General features: G+C 38.9%; 1 protein-coding gene across 2 annotated transcripts in view; it reads right to left on the bottom strand.

Moving 5' to 3' along the window:
- Window positions 1-426: 426 nt before the first annotated feature.
- Window positions 427-18,318, bottom strand: part of smurf1 (SMAD specific E3 ubiquitin protein ligase 1) — a 43,872-nt gene continuing 25,980 nt past the window's right edge. The window contains exons 4-18 of one of the 2 annotated variants that reach the window (XM_063012677.1): window positions 11,897-12,030; window positions 11,707-11,772; window positions 11,541-11,616; window positions 9,867-10,105; window positions 9,332-9,416; window positions 8,319-8,465; window positions 7,906-8,107; window positions 7,108-7,211; window positions 6,140-6,254; window positions 5,870-6,048; window positions 4,361-4,498; window positions 3,670-3,790; window positions 3,370-3,571; window positions 2,525-2,609; window positions 427-2,406 (exon numbers count right to left, since the gene is read on the bottom strand). In XM_063012677.1, the coding sequence (XP_062868747.1) occupies window positions 2,307-2,406; window positions 2,525-2,609; window positions 3,370-3,571; window positions 3,670-3,790; window positions 4,361-4,498; window positions 5,870-6,048; window positions 6,140-6,254; window positions 7,108-7,211; window positions 7,906-8,107; window positions 8,319-8,465; window positions 9,332-9,416; window positions 9,867-10,105; window positions 11,541-11,616; window positions 11,707-11,772; window positions 11,897-12,030 (1,993 nt within the window). In that variant the 3' untranslated portion in view covers window positions 427-2,306. The remainder of the gene's footprint in view (window positions 2,407-2,524; window positions 2,610-3,369; window positions 3,572-3,669; window positions 3,791-4,360; window positions 4,499-5,869; window positions 6,049-6,139; window positions 6,255-7,107; window positions 7,212-7,905; window positions 8,108-8,318; window positions 8,466-9,331; window positions 9,417-9,866; window positions 10,106-11,540; window positions 11,617-11,706; window positions 11,773-11,896; window positions 12,031-18,318) is intronic. The other variant, XM_063012685.1, reaches the window with a different exon arrangement.

The following is an 18,318-nucleotide window of genomic DNA, read 5'->3' as shown; positions in this document are numbered from 1 at the left end:
CAACAAAGAGGTCACAAAAATACCAACAAATCTGCACTTGCAATGTATTTTTTTTTCTTTAATATAATCTTATTTACATGGAATCTTTTCAGAAATGTTAAGTACATTGTAAGTTACATTGATCTTGCATCCAATAAACAATGACACTCAGAACCTATGAATTATACACAATGGTAATTCTGATCACAGAATTCGGTAATGTTGTTTTTCACAACAAATGTAACTAGCAGGCAAAGTCCAAAGTCATCCTGAAACTTACTAGTCAATCTGACTATTACACAACATTAATTTCCATATCTTATTTATTTATCCAAGTTCAATAATGGACAACCACCCTGGTCATCTGGAAAAAAACAAAGGAGTTAGTTCACAAAACTGCTGCCCAGTCTGTTACATGTAAGAAAAGACGACGTGTTAAGACAGGACCAAGAATATAAAGGTGTCATTTTATTGCATATATCACAAACATGAACATGACCACCGAGGTCCAGCCTACATCATTGCTAACTCAAATCTAGGCCAAGGGACACGCTTCTTTGAATTAGCAGCAGGTTTAAATACTTTGTTTTATACATTAACGTAAAAGAGTAGTGTACAGCTTTCACAAGAAATTGTCATTTTTGTGAAAAAGAGAAAATGATAATAGCAGCAATACTTAAAAGGACATTACACAGTAATAAATAATTAGTAGAAAATAAAACAAGTGGTTGCAGAACACTTAAAACATGAAAAAAAAAAAAGTTGGCTCATTTTTATTTCAAATTTCTTAAAAAAAAAATTTAACCGGTGCCATGCACATCAAGCACTATATAATGAAATTTTAGACCTCACAATGCTGTTCGTTAATGACAAAAACCTTCACACTGAAAAGAGGCAACCTGGAGCAAGCCAGCATGGCTCAACGGAGACTTTTTGAAAGCATGGCTGTTATCAGCTTTACTCTAGGGAATTCTAGAGAACAAATCGCTCTCATTAGAATGATGAGCGGTAAATGTGGTGCGCTAGTGAAAGTGCCATAGACAAGACGCTGGTTTAAAAAGTGGTTTGAATGATCGAGACATGAATAACAGTCTTGCAGCGAATGTTAGTCAAAGCACTCACATGGATGATTAAGGAACAGTTCATGCTAAGTCAACGAGGAAATCAACAATTTCTGAATAAACTGAGACAATAAGAGCTTCACCAAAACGTCGTCACCAAAACATACCACATAGAAATTGCTATAATGGAAAAAGAAAGGAAGGCAGGTATAGCTATAAATCTGCAAAATACATTTCTGTAAATTGATATGCTACGTGCGGCCTCACTTGCCTAACATTATCAAAAATGAACAATGTTGATTAAAAGAAATGCTCACAAGATTTAAAAAGAAAAACAACCTGTCGTGCAATGTGCAAATTTGAAAACAACTTTATAAAAATGAGTCTTTGAGAATACTGGCTTGTTTTGGGTAATGCTGACTAAATGTCCACAGGCTTTCTGTTCCTCTTTAGACCGAATGTGGTCTATATGCTGTAAGACGTGTGCTTCTGTTAGTACATGTATGAAGCAAGTGTGCACACACATCCATACTCGTGCACACATTTATGCATGTATGCCAACACACACAGGGAAGCCATTTCTATAAATGGTCCCAAAACGTCTAGGACTTGCCAATCTTTCATGTATTCATTATTTTAAAAAACTATCTTTTCAGTAATGCCTTTCACGCAACAAGCAATTAGGTTAAAATGTCTAAAAATAAAATAATGCTGTCGTACAGTATAAGAAATTAATAACACTAAGACCCCACCATAAGACGCAAACAAAGGATGTTTGTACATATCAATTTCAATTTGAACATAATTAAAAATCCTGTTCATCTGTTCCTTCTACATAGGCATTACTCCAATGGAAAACTGTTCAGGTAAAAGTCCCTGAAACTAAAATATATCCTCTGCTTCACAATGTCGTTGTCCTCATCACCACCTATAATCCACCATTTCAGTGACATACCATGGAGTTTGGAAAGAGAACCCAAAAAAATCCTCTCTTCTCATTTTGTGGTACCGGTCATTATCATAATGCAAATTAAAAATGTAATTCATGACACGGATAGTCCTACAGCAGCCTGCAGGCTGTGTGAGTTTGTGCCCTTGTGCAGCGGCTCTCCTCTCTGTGCTCCTGGGAGAGACACAGACGGGCATTGCTCGTTCCTGCAGGGAGGCACTATTCTGTCTCCTCTGAGGAAGAGTAAGAGACAGGAGGAGAAGTGGGGTTAAAGGGGCTGTTAGGTGGGTTAGTTGGTGCTGGCTAAATGAGGCCTTTCACTCCACAGCAAAGCCACAGGTCTCCTCCACGGCAGTCAGGAGCTTCTCATAGAGCTTCTCATATGACTCGTAGGGCGGGATGTCGATGCGGTTGAAGCTGCACCGACAAGGGAGACAATCAGCAAGCAAGAAATACTGTACAGATTTGCCAGATCAATATTAAACATTGAAAAAAATGAATAATCATTAAGCTTTAGAGCAGTTACTTGACATACCATGTATGGGCTTTGGGCAAATTATCCGTGTTGGCATCAATCAAGTGGATAGTAAAGAGTCTTGGTCCTGCAGAACCTGTAGAGCCTTACAAAGATACATTCTAGTTATCACTGTTCCCCTTTACATCCTTAGAAAACATGAAGCTTTAGGCTGCTGTTACATGATATGCGGCACAATCACTTTGCACTGGCTGTTTCATCGTTTAGATGGAAGACGAGATAGTGGTATTTGCTGCTGTGCTACCTATCAAGCACAGAACATTTAGAGTTTTGACGCTTGATTTTTTTACCGTCCATTCTAATTGAACTTTGACCCAGTGTGCTGCTGACCCAAAGTGACACCAATGAGACAAATTGTTTATATATGATGTAGACAGAAGTGATGCATAGACATGGTGTAGAAAATGTTGGGGGGGGGGGGCAGCATGGTGACTAATAAGCTGTGAAACGTCAAGATCATGTTTACATTTTAAATAGCAGTCCCACATGTATCAATCCTGGACTCGCTTGTTGCGTTGTCTTAGCTTGTTGCGTTGTCTAAGTGTTGCTCAGTGACACACAGTAAGTGCCCAGCCTGGGGGTAAACAAAGTGCAAACGCTTATTATGTAAAAGCAGCCTTAATGTTATAAAAACTGAAGTAGTAAAATATATAAAAATAAATATTTGCACAAAATTGTATACTATCTACTTTGGACTGCAAATTGTGTGCATGTTAGTCCAACGATAAACAAACAATAAAAAGAATCATGAAGAATTCATGTGCACTCATGTGAAGCAATATAAGCCCTGCTACAGGGACAGCCTATTAGGTGAGTAAGATGTGTAAATGGCTCATGTTAGCCACCTTGCAGTGCTTTAAAGCCTTGAAGAGGGACACGTGTGGAGCCAGTGACGAACTGAAGCAGTCTGCCCCTCCTCTCCTCATCAAACGACTCCACGGCCTGCCAGAACCACTTCACTATGCTACTGTCGGCCACACAGTGCTTTAGCCGCGTGTTGGCCTTCCAGTCATTCAAATCAATCTTCCCAAGACCGCCGATAATCAGCTGCAACACACACAGATAAAATTGGTTTTCAGATTAAAATGGTTAAACATACATATCAGTTCAGTTTTTTTTTTTTGCAGGTTTGAAATCTTCCATACCTCAAGCTCCTTGTGGTCGAACGGCTTAAGAAGGTGTTGTGGAATGAGCTCGTTAAAGCCCTTCTGCAGAGCGAGAAACTGAGCTTCAATTCCTCGCATGAACCTCCAGTTCACATAAAGCCTTCAAAAAGATACAGCCAAAATCAGAAAAGTGAAACTAAGTCAACTGTAAGTCAGGTTTCTCAGTGAACAACTTGTGAATCAAGTAGAAGAAGAATACCTATGTGAAATGACAATAAAAGGATTCATTCATACATATACACATGTACAGTACAATTAAATTATTTTTCTGTGTATCCCAGCTTGTTTGGAAGCTGGGGTCAGAGCATGGGGTCAGCCATTGTCTGGCACCCCTGGAGGTTAACCACACCAGGTTAAGGGCCTTGCTCAAAGGCCCAACAGTGGCTGCATAGCAGAGCCTGAATTTCAACCGGCAATCTTCCGACTGACAGTCCAAAGCTCTACCCACTAGGCTACCTCTCATTCCAAAATATAACCTATAACCTCAGTTTAGAGTGACTGCTAAATTAACTGTGCTGACAGCAAAAATGTAGGAAACAATCCACACTCCCTGCCAGACTAACCCATACTGCTGCCTCCTGCTGGCAGATATCCCCCCTACGTCAGCATGTCAGAAAGGAACTCAATACATTGAACTGTTTATTTCAGGACAGCTGCATTTCTGCCATACCTCACATACTCCCTCTTGTTCTCTTCAGTCACTGGAATATTTCTGCCGTTGGGCTTAAGTTCATGCTGGAGGAATTTGCCAAAAGCACTGTGTTCTACGCAGAAGGTATGATCCAAGACTGACGTGATGTCATTTTCTCTGTAGAGTAAAAAAAAACAACAAACAATGACTTTATAATATTATATTCTAGAGAGCTAAAAGTCATTTTTCAAGTCAAGTACATTTTTTTTCCGATTGTGCCATTGCACAAGTGTGATAAGGCAAGGCAAGGCAAGGCAAGTTTATTTGTATAGCACCTTTCATACACAGTGGCAATTCAAAGTGCTTTACATAAGGAAAAAAATTTTTTTAATTAAAAGCATTAAAACATTCCTGAGATCTAAAACCTCAGAAAGACTTCTTGCAAACATTTAGTTACAATTAAGAACATGAAATTCAAACAAGAGAGATAAAAAAAATTAAGGACATGAAAAATTAAAAGAAATTATTGTAAAGTATAACCTACAATTTAGGGAATATGAAATTAAAACAAGAGAGATAAAAAATTAAGAACATGAAAACTAAAAGAAAATATAGTAAAATATACACTACAATTTAGAAGAGCATGAAAAACTAAAAGAAATATGGTAAAATGAGGGTAATGGCAAAAATTTTGAGCTCAATCATAGGCACAAGAATGCAATGTTTTTAACCTGGATTTAAAGATTTCTACATTTGAGGAACATCTAATATCTCCTGGCAGTCTGTTCCAGTTATATGCAGCCCAACAGCTAAATGCTGCTTCACCATGTTTAGTTTGGACTCTGGGCTCAACTAGCTGACCTGAGTCCATGGATCTAAGAGATCTACTTGGTTTATATTCTCTAAACATTTCTGAGATGTATTCTGGGCCGAACCCTTTTAGTGATTTATAGACCAGTAGCAGCACTTTAAATTCTATTCTGTAACTAACTGGAAGCCAGTGTAGAGATTTTAGAACTGGAGTGATGTGCTCAGTTCTCTTCGTCTTAGTTAAAACTCTAGCAGCAGCGTTCTGAATGAGCTGTAACTGTTTAATGGTCTTTTTGGGAAGTCCAGTTAAGAGACCATTACAATAGTCCACCCTACTGGAGATAAAAGCATGGATCAGCTTCTCTATGTCTTGTTGGCACACTAGACCCTTGATTTTGGCTATAATACACAGACGGCTGATTATTATTAGTCAGCTAATCCCACAAATAACTTTGGGGCAGAAGAAATTAAAACACAAGAAACTAAAGCAGATATAAAATAAAATAAAATATACATTTTGATCCTTTTCAATATTTGTGCTAGGTCATTTACACTCAGTTGAGCTGTACATATCCACAGGAAGCCTGTTCTCCCTGCTGTTTTTTTTTTTTTTGGCTTCTCAGTGAAAATCTAAGCACTTCAAACTGATTTTGCACAGTAGCAGTGTTTTCTCGTCAGACAGATTTTATATCAGAAACTTCTTATTTCTGACAGTTTAGTGAACTCAGGGTCACTTACAGGATCCAGACAAGGCTCTTGTGAAGCTCAGGATCAACTGTCTCCAGGTCAGAAAGCTGGATGGGTTTCCCGAGAAGCTGCTTGTAGAAAGGCAGTGTGAAGCCGCCATTGATGTAGTGCCCGTGAAACACAGCCAGGCCCATAATCCTCCCCACAAAGTGGAAATATGACAAGTGGTCCTAAAAAACACAACATGAGGTTTAGTGCACGGCTTAACCTTTCAGGCAGTAACGTAGAGTAATAACCCTGCAAAAAAGTTATACAACTCACAGGATTGATGGATGAGTCAGGGTTGATCTGTAGTGTGTAGATGTTATCTGTGGAGTATTGGAACAGGCCATAGTACGGATTAAGCATCTCATGACAAAGCAGGTACAACCACTCCCTAATGGGGGGGAAAAAAACAGAAATTAAAATCTCATCACCACTAACCCAACCACAGTACCTCAGAACTTTCATGGAGCCAGATGACCTCAATGAAACTAAGTGCTGTGTGAGACTGGTTTAGGGAGGGAATGAATAGCCAAACAGCCATTGCAGACAGATGTGAGACTAAATGAATGGAAAAAAACCTAGAAGAAATGTATTTGATGAAAATCAGAGATATAAATTAAATTTATCCAAGTCTTGGTCACAACAGGTCCGGTTTCACCAGGAAACACTGGGCACAAGGCAAGAATATTCTGAAGAGGGCGCCAATTCATCGCTTGGCCTCAGTTCCCCACATAGCCAATCATGTCTGTGTAGACACCCCGCTGGTCTATAGCATCATGGTGGCAGGCTAGCGTAATAGGTCTAATTTATATCTTAAATCATATATTTCTTTGAATGTCACACAATGGTAAACCATTTTCTTCATGAAACCAGTCAGCGAACATACTGTGCCATTGGTGGAACATACCCATAAAACGTACTTCTACTTGCTAAGATGGGAAAGTGTGAATATATAAATACCTAAAAAGCAATTACAAACCAATAAATGTATCTCTAACTAAAGCTAGGCTGGACAATGCAGGAAATACATATCTCATGGACAAATGGGGAAAAAAAAACAAAGCACACATAAAATCTTGAATGAGCACCTTGGAAACTAAACAAAAGGTTCACTAATTCAATATGGACAGCATACCACCAGTTTCAGCATTCAAATACAAAACCCTTTAACTTTAAATGTGTCCTAAGGTTTTAGCATACAAAATAAAAATAAAACCTTGGCGGATTGTGAAAGCCTGTCTTACCTTGCCACTCCACCATAATCCAAGCCCTCTTCTCCACGGAATTTAACCATAAGCCTCTTTTTTAGGTCTTTTGGCCTCATCTTCATGATCTGCCGGTAAGACTCCTATAGGGGAGACATATAGGAGACATTATCTTGTTATCTAGTTTTTGATTAACACACACGTTTAATACAGGGAGCAGCCTAATTATGCTGTTTCTGAGTTTGACAGTTTTCATCACAGCTATACAGGGCAATCGACTGGTGCAGCGGTAAAACACGCTAGCCCACCATACTAAGGGATACCTCAACAATGCAGGGAATAATGGAGATCAATGCGTGATTCTCCATATGTGGTAGTGATCCCCATGTAAACCTGCCTTGTGCAGCAGTTGGGAACTGCACGTTTTGGAGGCGGGCGCGTGTTAGGAACGGCCCTACTAAACCAGGGTACAAGTCTGCAGCAAAGGAGAAGAGATAAAACCAGGATAATTGGATAGAACTAAATTGGAAGAATAAGGGAAATGCATAAATTAGTAAAAAAAAAAATATATATACAGCCATGATCTATCTTGCCCAGCCTCCACGTACAACAGAATAAAACATTAGAATTTCTTGTTTTAACACTGAATGTAGTCTGTTAGTGATGTTTTTGGAACTAAACAATCTTTAATTGAATTAAATATATACTAAATTCGATTTCTTGTACAATAAAATAAGTCTTCAAATCTGTTAATCAACATTATTTTTGCACATTGTTTTCAGTAAAATAGAATTGGTGCACTCCTACACACTGACATGGAAGAAAGTAATAGCGTACTTCAAAGATTTCCTCGCGGGACACCTCTATGCGGCAGTGGCCAGCCTGTGGCTGCTGGAGTGAGAGCTCGTGCCGTAGCACCTTGAGCTTTTGGACCAGATCTCGCTCATAACGCAAAGGCAGCTCTCCTTCCCCTTCCTCCACAGGAACATCCATCTGAACCGGCAGAGCCTGACTCGACTCCTTCACCTGAGACTGCTGGCTGTTTTTTCCATAAACACACACAAAAACAATTGATCATAATGCACCTCGCCGACTGAAACAAATAAAGTGCTAGATGAAATTGCTCTAGAGTTAAGACTGTTCATCTCAATTAGTGGTTAACATATAAATAATGGTGAATTGTTTTAATGTGTCAGCGATTAAATATTATAAACCAATGCATTAGCTTTAATTTAGTGGGGTGCATTTACCTCATGATGTGGTGTAACCTGGGGTCTGTGAATTGTGTGGTTCTGTTATTGTGGTCAACAAAATAAATCCTTCCTGACACTGTGCTTCTGATCTCCCAGCCTGGTGGCAGAGGGCCCAGTTCCTCACAGCTTACACTGTTTAAATTCCTGTAGGAGCAAGGCAATCGATCATCACTCTGTGCCAATACGCACATGGAACAATATCCCTCACATTTCACTTTGTCTCCTTGTCTTGTGTGGCTTAATAATACATGGTGGCAATATGATTCAAACATGCTTACAGGGTAACATCAAGCATGTCAACATAAAGCTCACTAGTTTATTGTTGGGTAAAGATTAATGACATTAATTCTGAAGAACTATTTTAGTCATGATGCTTTTGTAAGACTACATCCCCCTTAGGGGTTATAAAGAATTATACATAACAAAACTATTTTTGAATCTATACTGTGTGTCAGGTGCAAAATTTGTATCAGTCACTTAAACCTTTTGAACAGCTTTTGATCATTAATAACCAACATTGTGTAAAATATATTAATAAACTATTGGTTGAAATCTTTACAAAATAACTGAGCCAGATGCATATACTGCATGGTGAAATGAATTAATTTTATTTATAACCTGATTATTTAACTAGTCGTGTGTTAACAGAGTACAGTACTTGTATTTGGAGTATACTGTGTTATTTACTTTGTTCTCATGAATTCACCAGGATTTAGGCCAATAGTTGGGTAAAGTTGCCCTATAGTCGGCAGTGTAGCCTAGTGGTTAAGGTACTGGTCCAGTATTCAGAAGGTTGCCGGTTCAAGCCTCACCACTACCAGGTTGCCACTGTTGGGCCCTTGAGCAAGGCCCTTAACCCTCAATTGCTAAATGCCGAAAATGTAAATGTAAATGTAAATGTAGCATGATTATCAGATTAGAATCTTAATTAACCAGTTAGTTGGTCAAAAAAATTAGTTTAGCAGGTTGCTTATAAGTTAAGGTAGAGCTTTGTGATAGTATCAACTTACCGTGGTATTCTGGGGTCATGCCAAGTGCTAACGCCAGTCTGGGTGTGCAGAAAGTAGACCTGACCCTGCACAGTGGTCCTTTGCTCTGAAGAAGAAAAGACAGAAGACCAGATAAGCAACACAGACTTAAGGCATCAGCAACGGTACACATTTTGGAAGGGTCGTGTATTAGGTACAGGTCTACACGGTCAAGGTAGGGTCTGCAGCAGTAAGGGAAAAATACAACCAAATAGTTGGAAATAACTAGATTGGGGAAAAAAGAGAAAAATGCAAAGACAGACAATGTTCCTGAATTGTTCTATAAGGAAACCATGTGCATAAATAAAATATTTGTGCATCAGCCAAGACACTGGCAGAGAGCTAGATGGCACTAATTCCTCTCCTCATTTAGGTTATCCAAAGCCTGACAAATACAGTGAGATGTGAATTATAGTTACAGCAAGTTTCTTGCCATTATACATTTGCAGCAAAGGACAAAAACAGTCACTGTTTAGTGATCAGTAAACATGAAGCACAACACACAGGATTTATTTACCATAGCCTTCAGGGAGGTCGGGTGACTGGTGTCCATGTGGCCGGTTCTGTGGAGTGTGTGAGTGATTTCTGGACTCCTGGTTTCGAATTCGCTGTGCTTGGAGTCTCTGCTCCTGATTGGGTGACTCCAGGGCACGGCAGTTGCCCCCACCAGCAGCTCCCGTGGGGTCTGTGTAGGGCAAAGGCTCCTCCATGAAACAGCTGAGAGGCCGCCCTGGTCCCGAGTCCTCGAATACTGGCCTGAAAAGGACAAGAAAACAGTTGAGGTTACATATGGACTGATCTCAAAAGTTTTAAAAATCCAGTATATTGAAAATGTCTGTATACTGGAAATTGAGAACACAAAATTTCCCAGAAGTCATAAAAGCAACAATGCAGAAACAATTAAACTTTCCTAGCCATGTCATATATAAAGACAATTTTTATATTAAAAGTGTTTTAAGATCAAATACAGGGTTTTAAAAATGCTGAATAGACAAGAACCTCCACTATTGCACAAAGCTAATGGTGTCTGGAAATGCCAAAGTTCCTCTGGTTAAACACCTAAAAGGGTTGTGACGAAAACTTGCAAGTAATTATCCTTTAACCTGGCCCTAGTGGAGCCTGGGATCTTGCTCACGAGTAATGGAAAAAAAGAGTGGGAAATTGATAAGCAACTCCGTTTAGTCTCCAATCAGTATACGTTCCTGTCCTTACCTATGGTCATGAGCTTTGGGTTATGACCAAAAAAATAAGGTCGTGGGTAGAAGTAGCAAAAATGAGGTTCCTATGCAGGATTTCTGGGCTTAGCCTTGGAGTAGAGCCACTGCTCCTTTGGATCAAGATGAGCCAGTTGCCAGACACATTTTTCTAGACAAAAACCCCAGGGCAGATCCAGGACCTGCAGGAAGGATTATACCTCATCTCACAGTTGGCTTGCAAACGTCTGGGGATCCCTCAGATTGATTTGGAATCTTTGGCTGGTAATAGAAAAGTCTGGGCTGACCTTCTCACCAGGAAAAGAGGATTGAAACTGACCTGAACAGACATGCACATGTTGAAACCCTGAATAATTGAGAGGTAAACAGCAAGGTATTTGGAACATTAACACAGACACGTATTGGTGCTGTAATGTTATTAAAACATCTGTACTGATAACACAGCATCAATTTGAGCTTAATAATGCATGCAAATTATGCATGACTCTTTAACTCGACCATTTAGGAGCAAAGGAACAACTTCTCTAATCTTTTTGGTCCAGCTGGAAAATACAAAAAAATCCATATGGTTTGTTTAGAGTTAGTTTAGTGAAAAACAATGCAAAACATGCCTCCTGGGGTGTCTCAATACTTCAGTTTAAGTACTTTGCAATAAATGCTGTAAAATCAATTAAATTATTCAAAAGGTAATGATGTAAAACCAGTTGTTCCAGATAGAGAATATGATGTCTGTTAAAAAAACATAATGTAATTTTAATAAGGATGACATTTACTGTTACTGTTAATATCCATTGTGTCTCATTTCAAGGTGCGACCCAGTAAAATTATACTTGAATAGACACCAAGAGGGGTAATATGTACGCGGCATATAGAAGGAACTTCTAGTGAGTTCGTGAAAATAAATCAAAATGTCAGCAGGGGGCAGCACTGACCAATTTGGTTAGTACGACTGCACTGACTGCACTGATTCCACTCACCCTTCATTTTCTAACAGTCCACGGCAGTCCACCACAGGCCCACCACTGCCAATTCTGTCTCTGGTCTGGAGGCTCACTAAAAACAAAAGCACGAGGATTTTATATTGGAGGGATAATCTGCAATGATTCAGAGAATTACATTTTTATTTTTTATTTTTTTACTTACCAACAATTTGACCCCGAACAGCATCACTGTCAGAGGCGTTCAGCTTGCATAAATCTAACCGTTGGTCTATTAAAATGACAAAGATCACAACAGTCAGACTTCCAGATGTAACACATCATTTTAAAGAAAATGCTGTACAGTATTGTTTGTTACTGCAATGCTAACTATCAAAATGACAAAGACCACTTACAGCCCGTATCTTTAAGTCTGCTGATGGCATTGGACAGAAGCCTTACACAGCCCAGGAACCCAGCACCCTGCTTCTTATGGATCTTCTTATGGTTCCAAACGCTAATAGTAATTGAGTCCGTTTTCCCGATGTAACTAAAAACACATTTAGATGAAAAACAATCATCATAACAGTAAATGCATATGCATAGACAATCAAATAACTTTAGAAATGTTGGACAACAAAAAAAATAGAAATCAGATTTTTCGATTATTAAAAAGGTCATGTGAAAAAGCCAACTAAAATCAAAGAATGGACTCAGTCATATGTCTAGAAAGTCAATATTCTTTATAGAGTGTCAAAAGCGAGTTACCTGTAGCATAATTGTTCTTCCAACCAAACAAGAAAATTTTTACAAAAAAACTAGCATGCTTAAAGAAAAACAATATAGTGTTCAACACAACCCACTACTTAGTCAATAAATAGTTAACTAGTAACTAACTTGTAAATTATTAAACTAATAAAAAAACAATTAATTATTTTTATTCTAAATATCAGTGGTGTATAAAGTACCGGAAGGACATACTTGAGTAAAAGTACAAGTATCTTACCAGAAATTTACTTTGATAGAAGTAAGTCACCTTTTAGAATATTACTTGAGTAAAAGTCTAAAAGTATCTGATGTTTAATGTACTTAAGTATCAAAAGTAATTTGATATTAAATGTACTTAAGTATTAAAAGTAGAAGTAAAAGTAAATGCTGTTAGTATAAATGGAAGTGGTAATTTTAAATATAAAGATTGTTCTTTTAAGCCTGTAAACCACCTTAACAATTAACCTGTTTTCTTCCTTTCATCTGAACATGATTTGTGCCAATTCATGATCATAATCAACTGTTGACATCACCTGTTTGAAATCATGACAATTATTTAGTTGTTTTTTTTAAAATTATTACTAGCCCTAAATGCTCCTGTTCCAACGTTTTTAGAATGTGAGTTGATGTAGATGTAAGAAACACTGCATCTATTTTATTTGCATTTTCTATACTGTCCCATTTTTTTATTTGGGTAGTATATTTCAATAACAAAAAATAATTTTGGCATAATTAATTTAAAGCAAAACTCAAGAGAGTTTAACAAAACGTGTGGCATTTTTATCCCTTTAATGATCTGTTCAACCATTAATTTAAATCAAAATAAGCTGTATTTAAATTATATTCTTTGGGCTGTATCTACTCACTGAATGGCATGTGTTAAACTAAAAAAATATTGGTATTGTTACTTTAAGAAAACACCATTTCTAACTTGAAGCTAACAGCTGAAAAATCATTAATAATAAGTTGGATAAGTTGAGTTCTTGTTGAGAGCATTAAAGGGTTAAAAACGTGCTGCATGTTCCTCAGCACCATGAATCTCTCCTCTGCCGGTCTAATACAGAAGTTATCTGAGGAAATATTTGTCCGCAGGTGAGTTTTTAAAAATAATGGACGTGTCTTCATGAGTTTTGCAGTCAATGAATCCCAAACAAATTTAGTGAAACGTTTTATTTGTGGTTCGAATGTAATGGGTAAAAATGGTAGGTAGATATCTGAACAATGTTAATGCTAATAATATTAAAAAACCGCTGATGCTGCAGCTTTACTTTGTTAATCATTGTTAACTTACATCAGTGTGTTGGACAGGAAGCTTCTGAAATCTCCATATTTGCGTGTCTTTGGGTGAACGACGCACTTTTAGAAAACTTCGATAGCTTTTAGAGAACGTTTGCACATGCGCATTAATGTGTTTAACCACCGTCTTAACATACAACATCCTTCTCAAAAAATTAGCATATTGTGATAAAGTTCATTATTTTCCATAATGTAATGATAAAAATTAAACTTTCATATATTTTAGATTCATTGCACACCAACTGAAATATTTCAGGTCTTTTATTGTTTTAATACTGATGATTTTGGCATACAGCTCATGAAAACCCAAAATTCCTATCTCAAAAAATTAGCATATCATGAAAAGGTTCTCTAAACGAGCTATTAACCTAATCATCTGAATCAACGAATTAACTCTAAACACCTGCAAAAGATTCCTGAGGCTTTTAAAAACTCCCAGCCTGGTTCATTACTCAAAACTGCAATCATGGGTAAGACTGCCGACCTGGCTGCTGTCCAGAAGGCCATCATTGACACCCTCAAGCAAGAGGGTAAGACACAGAAAGAAATTTCTGAACGAATAGGCTGTTCCCAGAGTGCTGTATCAAGGCACCTCAGTGGGAAGTCTGTGGGAAGAAAAAAGTGTGGCAGAAAACGCTGCACAACGAGAAGAGGTGACCAGACCCTGAGGAAGATTGTGGAGAAGGGCCGATTCCAGACCTTGGGGGACCTGCGGAAGCAGTGGACTGAGTCTGGAGTAGAAACATCCAGAGCCACCGTGCACAGGAAATGGGCTACAGGTGCCGCATTCCCCAGGTCAAGCCACTTTTGAACCAGAAACAGCAGCACTGGACTGTTGCTCAGTGGTCCAAAGTACTGTTTTCGGATGAAAGCAAATTTTGCATGTCATTCGGAAATCAAGGTGCCAGAGTCTGGAGGAAGACTGGGGAGAAGGAAATGCCAAAATGCCTGAAGTCCAGTGTCAAGTACCCACAGTCAGTGATGGTCTGGGGTGCCATGTCAGCTGCTGGTGTTGGTCCACTGTGTTTTATCAAGGGCAGGGTCAATGCAGCTAGCTATCAGGAGATTTTGGAGCACTTCATGCTTCCATCTGCTGAAAAGCTTTATGGAGATGAAGATTTCATTTTTCAGCACGACCTGGCACCTGCTCACAGTGCCAAAACCACTGGTGAATGGTTTACTGACCATGGTATTACTGTGCTCAATTGGCCTGCCAACTCTCCTGACCTGAACCCCATAGAGAATCTGTGGGATATTGTGAAGAGAAAGTTGAGAGACACAAGACCCAACACTCTGGATGAGCTTAAGGCCGCTATCGAAGCATCCTGGGCCTCCATAACACCTCAGCAGTGCCACAGGCTGATTGCCTCCATGCCACGCCGCATTGAAGCAGTCATTTCTGCAAAAGGATTCCCGACCAAGTATTGAGTGCATAACTGAACATAATTATTTGAAGGTTGACTTTTTTTGTATTAAAAACACTTTTCTTTTATTGGTCGGATGAAATATGCTAATTTTTTGAGATAGGAATTTTGGGTTTTCATGAGCTGTATGCCAAAATCATCAGTATTAAAACAATAAAAGACCTGAAATATTTCAGTTGGTGTGCAATGAATCTAAAATATATGAAAGTTTAATTTTTATCATTACATTATGGAAAATAATGAACTTTATCACAATATGCTAATTTTTTGAGAAGGACCTGTACAAGCGCAGATTCACCAAACCAGCGTGCAGTCCGTCACATCTCACATCTCACATCAAACTGTACGCTGCTATGCTAACAACAAGCCCTGGATAACCAGCGATGTCAAGGACCTTCTGAATAAGAAGAAAAGGGCTTTTAAAACTAAGAACCAGGAGGAGCTGAGGAGCGTACAGAAGGAGCTCAAAGTCTGCTTGCGTGAGGCGAAAGAGTCCTACAGGAGGAAAGTGGAGCGGAAGCTGCAGGTGAACAACATCAGGGAGGTCTGGGATGGTATGAGGACCATTACAGGTTATGGGCGAAGTAATGACAGAGCATCAGATGGTAACGTGGAGAAAGCGAACGAGCTCAACCTCTTCTTTAATCGTTTTGACTGCTCTGTTCCAGCGCTAACCGCTAGTAACTGTCCAGTCCTCAACACCTTACCCTCCCCCTGCCTGACGACTGCTCCAACTACTACAACTACTCCAAATGATACAGTCAGTAACCCCTCACTTCCTGAAACGGCTATGGAGGCACCCCCCCCTCAGGACACCATCACAGCTCCCCCTCCTCCTATCATTACTGCAGACCAGGTTAGACGTGAGCTGAGAAAAATCCGCACTAGAAGATCTGCGGGCCCAGACAAAGTATGCCCAAGACTTCTGAAGTCCTGTGCTGCTGAGCTGGGTGAACCCCTTCAGCACATCTTCAACATGAGTCTGCGATTGGGAAGAGTTCCTACACAATGGAAAACATCGTGCCTCATCCCACTGCCAAAAAAGAGGTGTCCAAGTGAGATGAGTGTCTTCAGACCTATCGCACTCACTTCACACATTATTAAAACCATGGAGCGACTGCTACTTCGCCTACTTCGACCCCAAGTTCAACATGCACTGGATCCACTTCAGTTTGCCTATCTGGAAAAGATTGGTGTTGAAGATGCCATCATATACCTTCTTCACAGGACCCACTCTTATCTGGACAAAGGAAGCTGTGCTGTTAGAATCATGTTTTTTGATTTTTCCAGCGCTTTTGACACCATACAGCCTCTCCTACTTAGAGATAAACTGACCAGTATGGAAGTGGACCCACACCTGGTATCATGGATTACTGACTACCTCTCTGGCAGACCACAGTTTGTGAGGCTAAGGAACTGTACATCGGAGACTGTTGTCAGCAACACAGGAGTACCACAGGGGACTGTACTTTCCCCTTTCCTTTTCACAATCTACACATCAGACTTTAACTACAACTCGGAAACCTGCCATATGCAGAAGTTCTCGGATGATACTGTTATTGTTGGGTGTGTTAGAGATGGACAGGAAGAGGAATACATTAACCTGGTAAGAGACTTTGTTGGATGGTGCGATGTGAATCATCTACAACTCAATGCATCAAAGACAAAGGAGATGGTAGTGGACTTTCGCAGGTCAGATTGGCCTACGCAACCAGTATCCATCGAAGGGAATGCTGTGGAAGTTGTCAGGAGCTACAGATACCTAGGGGTGCAACTGGATGACAAACTGGACTGGTCAGTGAATACTGACACTCTATACAAAAAGGGACAGAGCCGGCTCTATTTTCTTAGAAGGTTAAGGTCCTTTAATGTATGCAACAAACTCCTGAATATGTTCTACCAATCTGTTGTAGCCAGTGTTCTTTTTTATGCGGTGCTGTGCTGGGGTGGCAGCAATAAGAAGAAAGACGAAGCAAGACTGGACAAACTGATTAGACGAGCTGGTGCAGTGGTAGGCATTGAACTGGAACCACTGGTAACAGTGGCAGAAAAGAGGACACTGTGTAAACTCTATTCTATCATGGACAATGTCAGTCACCCACTGTATACAGTGATTATTAAACAGAGGAGCATGTTTAGTGACAGGCTGCTGTCTCAGAGCTGCTCCACGGACAGGCTTAGAAAGTCATTCGTACCCAGAGCCATTAGGCTCTACAACTCCACCAGGTAGGGACGGCTGACTGTAGCTAAAGACTGAGGGTTTCTAGTGTAGCCATGTGTGTACATACTCGTATGCACTTGTATGCACTTGTGTGCATGTGCAGGTGTATATATATATATATATATGTATGTATATATGTGTGTAGGTATTTGCATATGTGTACATGAGTATATATGTGTATGTATTTGCATGTGTGAATATGTATGTATATGGGTGTATATGTGTATATATATATTTGGCTATATTGGCCTCATTGTGCAATATTGTCACATGTCACTTTACTATTTAATAATTTAATTACTATTAAATTTTTACACTAGCAATATACCTCATGCATCATTACAGTTACCAGTTATTCATTTTATGTTAATCACAAGAAAGACTCTGTTCTATTTTTACTTTTCTGTTTGCTTTTGTTTTGTTTTGTACTGTTAATTATTTGTTGTATTATGCTACTGGGGCTTTAATTTCCTTCGGGATCAATAAAGTATCTATCTATCTATCTATCTATCTATCTATCTATCTATCTATCTATCTATCTATCTATCTATCTATCTATCTATCTATCTATCTATCTACCATTTAACTTTCATTCTGTAGTAACGAGTAACGAATTTACATACAGCGAATGTAACGGAGTAAAAGTACACAATTTCTTTAGAAAATGTGGTGGAGTAAAAGTGAAAGTTGCTGAAAATTTTTATACTCCAGTAAAGTACAAATACTTCAAAAAACTACTTAAGTACTGTAACGAAGTATTATTACTTCGTTACTATACACCACTGCTAAATATACAGTAAATGAAAGTTTAAGTTTATAAAGTGACCAATCACACAAAACAATATTTCTTTTTTGGCTGTTACTACTAAACGTAAATGTTTTCACATGAAAAGCCACTTTATTATTCAGAACACTAATATGTTCACCTTGCCGAAAAGAGCTTCACCATGCAAATACTGACTGACTCTGAACTCCAATGGTTTCCAGTAACCAGTAAAGCAAATTATTGCCAAAACCTGATTCCTGGCAGTTATTTGATTAAATGTCATTCTGTTGAAACACTTAGTGACATTTAAATCTGCTGTTTAAAAATATATCAAGTTAAGAGTTTCCAAGCTTAAGCCAGAAA

This window comes from Trichomycterus rosablanca, chromosome 2 (assembly GCF_030014385.1).
Source record: "Trichomycterus rosablanca isolate fTriRos1 chromosome 2, fTriRos1.hap1, whole genome shotgun sequence".
Classification (NCBI taxonomy): Eukaryota; Metazoa; Chordata; class Actinopteri; order Siluriformes; family Trichomycteridae; genus Trichomycterus; species Trichomycterus rosablanca.
Note: the sequence above shows the minus strand (reverse complement) of the source record. Positions and strands in the feature narration are given on the sequence as shown.